The sequence below is a fragment of the Wasmannia auropunctata genome, unplaced genomic scaffold (genome assembly GCF_000956235.1).
Source record: "Wasmannia auropunctata unplaced genomic scaffold, wasmannia.A_1.0 LD336106.1, whole genome shotgun sequence".
In the NCBI taxonomy this organism is placed as follows: domain Eukaryota; kingdom Metazoa; phylum Arthropoda; class Insecta; order Hymenoptera; family Formicidae; genus Wasmannia; species Wasmannia auropunctata.
The window spans coordinates 7339089-7346651 of NW_012026784.1; the positions used below are offsets into that span (position 1 = coordinate 7339089).

Sequence of the window (7563 nt, forward strand, 5' to 3'; positions counted from 1 at the left end):
GCGGAAACGGCCGTGACACTGAAATGAGTCCAGAACCAGTCTTATTAAAAAGACGGTTGACATTTTATATCAGGGCGACATAAATATATATAAACTTCGTAATTAAGTTTGTAATTAAAATAAATTAAACTTTGTAGTTCAAAAAAGTATATTGTCATGTATAGTCATGTATTTTATGTTAAAATTAGCCTTTTCATAGATTTAATTATTTTTTAAGTTAAAAGCGGCAATGTCTTTATATAATCATAAACGTAAAATTGCAATGTACATCACGCAAGTCTTAATTTCTGAATTTCTTAGAAGGATCGTTTTCTTTTATTCAAATAAAAGCTACCGGAAAAACGCCCCATTTGAATAAGACAAATGAAGATATCTCGGAAACACAGTGCAAGAACGATGAAGCCGATATCCGAGATTGGAGCGAGGATCACCTATGGTGTCGCCGGGGCGTCGAACCATACCGATTGATCGCTATCGTTACGAAGACAATGGCCGACATAGGCTTACTCTAACGATGAACGCTCGGCTTAGAGATCGAGGATTATCTTGGTAGCATGACGACTAACAAGCATAGGTTGGAGGTAGGCACGACTTTGTCCGATGAAAACCGATCCCCCGGCTGCTACCCACGCTTCGTACGAGACGCGCGTATTTCTCGTTCGCTATTCGACGACAAGATAGGCAAATTGTTACTTTGTCATGCAAATCGTCGTGACGGCGAACGTAAAATTGAAAAAACTTTTTTTTATTACGTACATCATTCTCGTAACCTCGTGAGAGATCAGGAGAAATTAAGGGTGAACGATCTCAGGCGTCGCTTGAGCATACAAAATGTACTTGTTGCATGCATGTCACGCGAAAAAAAGAGACAGGCTAAAGAGAGTGCTTTTAGAGAGACAATTCGTATCCACTGCATACGTTTTGTGCTCGGGAGCCTAGGGCACACTCGCAGATATGCAATTCTCTGCCTCGAAGCGCTAGCTCGTTTTAACACCTTTACTTGGTGTAATTTTTATGACGCCGAAACGTTTTCGCGGCGTCGCGTTTTTGCTCGTTCCAGTTTCTCTTCTGAATGTCGTATCTCGCGTGAATAATAATTTCAGAGCCCGCGGACGCATGCTCCGAATTTTTTTTTCTAGCAAGTTGTGCCGAAGCGACGTATAACGCGCGATGGTAAAAATTTAGTAGCCGCTGATTACACGGTACGGTAGAAGCTTTCCGCTTTAGAGATAATTCACGATTTCTTTGGCTATAATTTTAACGAGCGAGATTCGGATGAAAAAAAAAACGATTTATAAAGGCGAACATTACATTTCAATCAAGTAGTGATGCATCGCATCTTATATCTGCCTTTATTCTTTCATTTTCTCTCTATTTACAGTTAAATTACAGCTAACTAGGATTTAAAATTTGATTCAAAGATGCTTGCAGAGGTTTGCTCGTACGCTACACTTGTCCTCGCGTACGAAGACTACCATGAGGTGTCGAGTTCCCGGGGTAGCTGCGCAGCCTCCCTTTTATCAGCACGTTTCGTCGCCATCTGCTGGAAGCTCGGGAAATCAGGAGATGTATTGAACACAGGCTGGATGCGCGCGACGAGATGCGCGAATATCCGCGAATTCCGTCAGCGGGGGACCGCAGTCTGTACAATAAAGAAAAAAGCATCCAGGGTAGAGCGAGAGAAAGCGAGGTGGAGCCAGTAGGGGCGAAAGAGCACTCCGGCGGAGAGAGACCGACGGAGAGGGTGCCTAATCCTCCCGGACGCCGAAGAGGCGGACTCGATTAATAGTCGCGCTCGCGAGAGAAACAACGTCGTCCGCAGTTCGAGATGACTTCCGCGGTGCTCTGAACGGAACTCGCGGAACGGTGCCCTTCGATGGACGATCGTGCGCACCTGAGAAGATCCACGGCATTGGCTCTCCGCAGGTCTCCGAGTAAGATGGTTAGTTCGGGTAGTCAAGCGGTCATGTAAACGTCCCGTTGTGTCTCGGTGCCGTCGTGTGGTCCAACCATCGTATGGTCCAATCGCTAGTATACCTTCAGTGAATCTTCGCGGGATTTAGAAATTGTTTCTCCAGGCCAGAATGAAACCAAGCGCGATCGTGTTGCTGCTCCTGCTGTGCGCTCAGTTCCTCACTTCGGAATCGAAACTCCGGCAGCAGTCGGCCGTCGACGACGATGACGACGATGACGATGAATGGGAGGATGACGACGATGACGATGACGACGACGGGAGCTACCATCCGAGGACCGAGATCGATGACGACGGCCGAATCTACAAAAACCCGCGAAACTCACCCTCTGCTGTATGCCCGAGAGATGAGGAGCAGGCGGAACTGATGGGCCAGAAGTGTCTGCGAAAGTGCTCCACCGACGAGGATTGCAAGAGTAAGAAGAAGAAATGCAGATGCGACGGAGCCTGCGGGATGTCGTGCATCAAGCCCGAACGTGAATGCCCAATGTTGTCCGAGATTGATCATGGTGTGATGACGGTTGTTGGAAGATTGTTCGGCGACAGAGCTCATTACGCCTGTGACACCGATTACTTTATAGTCGGCCTGTCTGAAAGAACGTGTCGCGCCGACGGTCATTGGACCGGGACTGATCCGTCCTGCAAGAAAGATGCCAACTCCTTCTGCTCCCAGCCGCCGAAAATCCAAAACGCGCGCCACAACGCTCCGTTAGAACAAACGACCTTCGATCTCGACAGTAGCGTGCAATATTTCTGCATTCATGGGTACGTAGCGACGGGAGCGAAGAAAGCGAAATGTCTGCTGCTGGAAGGAGCTGCTAGATGGTACGGGCCAGATATCACTTGCAAGCCTCAAAACTGCGATTTACCCCCGGACATTCCCAACGGATGGCATTCTGGTAAGTTTTACGTAATTATGATCGATAATTACAATATTTGTACAACTAATGATTTCGATACGGGAGAGATTTCAATTATCGATTCTACTTTTAAGGGGAATGTTATACGTACGATTGCCGCGTGTCGTATCATTGCATAGAGGGTTACGAATTAGTTGGTAAAACGGAGAAACTGTGTCTGGCGGATGGCACATGGACCCCGAAGGAGTTACCGCAATGCGTTCAAGTAAGGAAATAAGAAAATTTCGAAAACTGTCCCTCGGAAACGAATCGTGTCTAGACATTCAATATCTCGTGCAGGTCACGTCCGTGCAATGTCCGAAGCCAGAAAATCCAGTCAACGGCAAGGCTGTCTACACCTCCTACGCGTATAATTCCATTGTATCGTACGAATGCAAGTACGGGTACACCGTAGTAGGCGCAGGAACTAGACGTTGCGGTGCTGACAGAAAGTGGACTGGAAAGACGCCTACTTGTCAGGAAATCAATTGCGGTTTACCCGGCGTGTTATATAACGGTTGGATCGAGAACATTGAAGCCGGTGCGTTATTTTAAAATTGACCGAATAATATAAAATATAATCAATATTATATATTATAATCTCTCGTTCTTGTGAAATTTTCGCAATCGCAGGCACAGGTATGGGCGCCAGTATAATCTTTCGCTGCAAGGATCACATGAAGCTGGAGGGCAATACTTCCTCCGTCTGCCAAAAAGACGGCAAATGGCGTTATCCTGTACCGCAATGCTTAGCGCCGTGCGTCGTCCCGCAGATCGAGAACGGTTACGTTGTCGTAGCCAGCCACGAGAGGGATCACATCAACAATGTCACGGTGGTGGAGCACGGCGAGAGACTTCTGGTTACCTGCATTCAGAATTACGAATTCGCTGCCAACAGCACTCCGGTGTTATGCAATAACGGTACTTGGTCGATAGTACCGAGTTGCTCGCCAGCCCGTTGCAAGCATATGCCGAAGGTTCCGAAAAACGCGATGGTAATAGCACCGAAGACGGATCACGGTATGAAGGCGATCTTCAAGTGCAAAGACGGCTTCACGTTGATCGGCGGAGGTCCTATGAATGACTCTTTCACCGTGGAATGCCGCTATGGCAACTGGATCGGCGATTTACCGTCGTGCAGGCAGGAATTCTGCCCTTACCCCGGTTTCATCGAGCACGGCAAAGTCTTTCTGGTGGGCAACATGGGAGTTTACGACTTCAGACCGTATGTCAAGAAGATCGTCAACAACAAGCAGATTATGTACGACTGCGATAAGGGCTACGTTCTCGATGAAGGGCCAACCGGCGCGACTTGCATAGGCGGTATATGGTATCCCCGTGAGTTGCCCAGGTGCATCCTTGGACAGCACCCTCGAATTCGATGGAGCAGACGGCGTAGATCAGTGGACAACGATAATGTTACCCTGAATTACAACGTCACCCTAAATTACAAGTAAGAACTTACGCTAAAATGTTAGCGCAAATAATGTCAACAATTAAATGAATTAAATAGATCAGTTTATGTTTATTTCATTTTACTTTTATAAATATGAAAATATAATTTTTATTTTGTTTTAGAAAGAAATTGTAACAATTAGTTTGATAAAATATTTAGTAAAAATAATTTAAAAACATTATTAAAAGTAAAAATTAAATGTTGATGTTGAAATTGTAACAATTAGTTTGGTAAAATATTTAGTAAAAATAATTTAAAAACATTATTAAAAGTAAAAATTAAATGTTAATGTTTCAGAAAATTCATCGACTTCTTCCGTAAAGTGGGCAAAAAACTACTGCATATGGAGATGAACAGAAGCCGTGAACATTCCAAGCATAAAACAGAGGCGAAACTAGCATCCATTGCCAGCCACCAGAACAGCACCAATGCGTCCGATCCGTCAATTTGGAAAGCGCACGCAGGACATGGCAATAAATCCCGTTTACGAGAGGAGAGAATGATCGATTTTCTCAAGATGGTGTATAGAAAATTGCAGCGCATGGACGCCAGACAACCAAATAACTCCAGCAACAATACCATGCACGATCTATTGAATGCAATGAGCAAGAACTTCTTCCATGTGGATCTTGCGGAGTCGCGACGAAACGGTAGCAAAACCCGCTCGGATTTTGAGATACGCAATCAGAGGGAGTTCATTAAGTTGAAGAGGGAATTCGAGCGAATCATGCGGTTCTACAACAAGTCCATACGCTGGAACGAGAAGCAGAATCGAAAAGATGCGAAGAGGAAAGGCTTGTCGCACGCCGAGAAGCGGAAGGACAAGAAGAAGCATAGGAAGAATTATTACAAGGGCTTCTACGAGTTCGTCAACAGTTACGTAACCGAGAAACTGTCGATGCTGGAGGCGCGCAACGCGACCGAGGAGTTAATCAAAAAGATGAACATCGACAAGTTTACCGTGAGGAACGGCACGACTTTCACGGTTGGTGAAATGTACGCATTCTTCAAACATATCATACAGAATAGATTGAACTCGACGGAGGAAAGCGTAACCGTGGAATCTAGCACGGAACCGGCGCCGAAGGTCGCGTCGTACGGCAATCAATCAACGACAATCCCGAGTAACGACGTTGCCGTGCTGGACAACGAGATTCCGGCCAAAGACGGGGCGCCCAAGCACCGCAGCAAGCGGATACGAAACACGTCGGAGGAGGCTGGCGCTTCGCGTCAGAAGCGGAAGCTTCTGTCAGTGAGACCGACCAGGGCGGACGATGAAAAAAATTCGGGGAAGTCCAAGTCCGTCGACGATGAGGAATCAAAACAGTTCACTTTCGACGAGCTGCAGGCGCAACAGCAGAGCCGTTCGAAACGGTTCCTGCCACCTTCCGAGCTGGATAATCAAATATTCCTCAAGAACTTGTATCTCAACGCTTACGAGGACGAATATCGGGCGAACGTGAAGCGATCCGTCGACCAGATAAACCACACAACCGGCTGGTTCTCCTCGAGGAGGCGCAAAGGAAACCTCGGTGCGTACGAGATCAACTGAGGAAATAATGTGTTGTGATATTAACGGAATTTACTAAGTTATTTACCGATATCAATCGATTTTAGGTGAAGTATACACTATACATATATATATATATATATACAATAGTTATAATCGTTGTCCCTCGTTGATACACACTGTAACGTGTATCGCGCTTTTTTTGAAAAATAAATCTTTTCCATGCAAATGTCTGTATATACTCACATTTCGATCCTTGTTTAAAAACGCGTAAATAAATTATCAATAAATATTTAAAAAATTTCAAATTAAATATTTCATTACATTTGTTGTACAATCACATACACAATGAGACCACACACGTAGAAAACTATTCGACGAGAGAATAAAATTAACAAAATCAGATCGAATGTGTCCCACGTTACGCAAGCTTTAGGTGATCATGCAAACGCCAGTCCTGATTTTCGGCGGTACCTCGGTATAATGAGACATTACGCCACAGGCGATATGAAGTTCCTTCCAAATTATTTACCTTGCGTGCACCGGTGCCTCGCGAAATTACTCGCCGCAAAAATGATTCGATCTCGGAGGCGCGGGTACGATCGTAAACATTTGCAATTGCTGGCGCGATATCTCTCGATCGGGTGGTACCGTGACGGTGATTATGCCGTAACATAACCGCGTCGTTGCCGTTGGTGCAATTAAGCCTAAAAATAAGTGTAGGCCCGAAACGAGATCAAGGGGGCGCGGTCGAGGCGAATAACTCGCGTAGCACGCGGCGACCGCGACGCTCGGGTTCTCTCACCTGTCAATAACGGCGATGTCATTAATTACGGCCCAATTATAATTCGTGAAACGCGCTCGCGAAACCATGTTCGCGATGCTATCGTACGACGCGTCGCTCGTTAACACATCCGCCCGTGACGATGCTGCTTCTCGGAAATTGCGTTAAATCGATTAATCGCGACAGCCCGGCGTATTCGTCGTGATAAGGAAACCGCGCGTCGGACGATACCTATGATAATGCGTTGTTAGGAATACGGCACAGTTGTCAGAGCCGACGGGAGATTATATTCAAATTCGACTAGTCGCGCGATTTGAGGCAGGATTATGCGCGCGAGGTGTGCACGTAGTGAGTCCTTCTGCCTCGCGAGTTATCGGCGCTTGACTAATGACGAGGCCTTTAGAATATCATCGAGATATCCTCCTACTCCGATTCGCAGTGTACAAGGAAAGGCAATTCCGCGCGGTAACGGGACGCGCGACGGTGCGCCTCGCGTGATAATTTTTGTAGGTGAAATTCGATAAATACTCGTTCAACGGTGCGATTTGAATTTCAAATGTTGAACCGCGTCAACTCGTTGAGAGAATACGCGCCGAGGAGAGGACTGTCGGAACCGGCGAAAATCGATACATCGGGGGCATTGTTCTCTTGCGTCCGTAAATGGCGAACCATTAGAGCGCCTGCGCTTAACGAAAAGCTAAGCGAGAGAAAAATAAAAGTGCCGGGCACGCACCACTAATTCACTTAGACTGGCGCGTTCCTGGCGTTATTCCAGCTCATACGGCGATGATTACGCGGTCAGTTGACCGGTGCTAAACGTGCTAAACGCGAGGGAGCCTGTGATAAGTGGTTGCCCGTTGGTTCGGCTCCGGTATCCATTAGAACTCTCTCACGTGCAACCTTTGGCATACACGAATAGCGCTCATCATTAGAACTCTTAAA

The 7563-nt window shown here is 46.3% G+C and overlaps 2 protein-coding genes across 2 annotated transcripts; both read left to right on the top strand.

The window, feature by feature from the left end:
• The first annotated feature begins 531 nt into the window (after positions 1-531).
• On the top strand, positions 532-1719 carry LOC105455520. The gene is made up of 2 exons (XM_011698903.1): positions 532-581; positions 1422-1719. The coding sequence occupies exons 1-2, from the start codon at positions 555-557 to the stop codon at positions 1701-1703; spliced, it is 309 nt and encodes a 102-aa protein (XP_011697205.1). The 5' UTR covers positions 532-554; the 3' UTR covers positions 1704-1719.
• Positions 1720-1725: 6 nt separating this feature from the next.
• LOC105455511 lies at positions 1726-6066 on the top strand. Its single transcript, XM_011698890.1, has 6 exons — positions 1726-1942; positions 2079-2871; positions 2967-3097; positions 3172-3412; positions 3505-4324; positions 4625-6066. The coding sequence occupies exons 1-6, from the start codon at positions 1877-1879 to the stop codon at positions 5877-5879; spliced, it is 3306 nt and encodes a 1101-aa protein (XP_011697192.1). The 5' UTR covers positions 1726-1876; the 3' UTR covers positions 5880-6066.
• The last annotated feature ends 1497 nt before the right edge of the window (positions 6067-7563 follow it).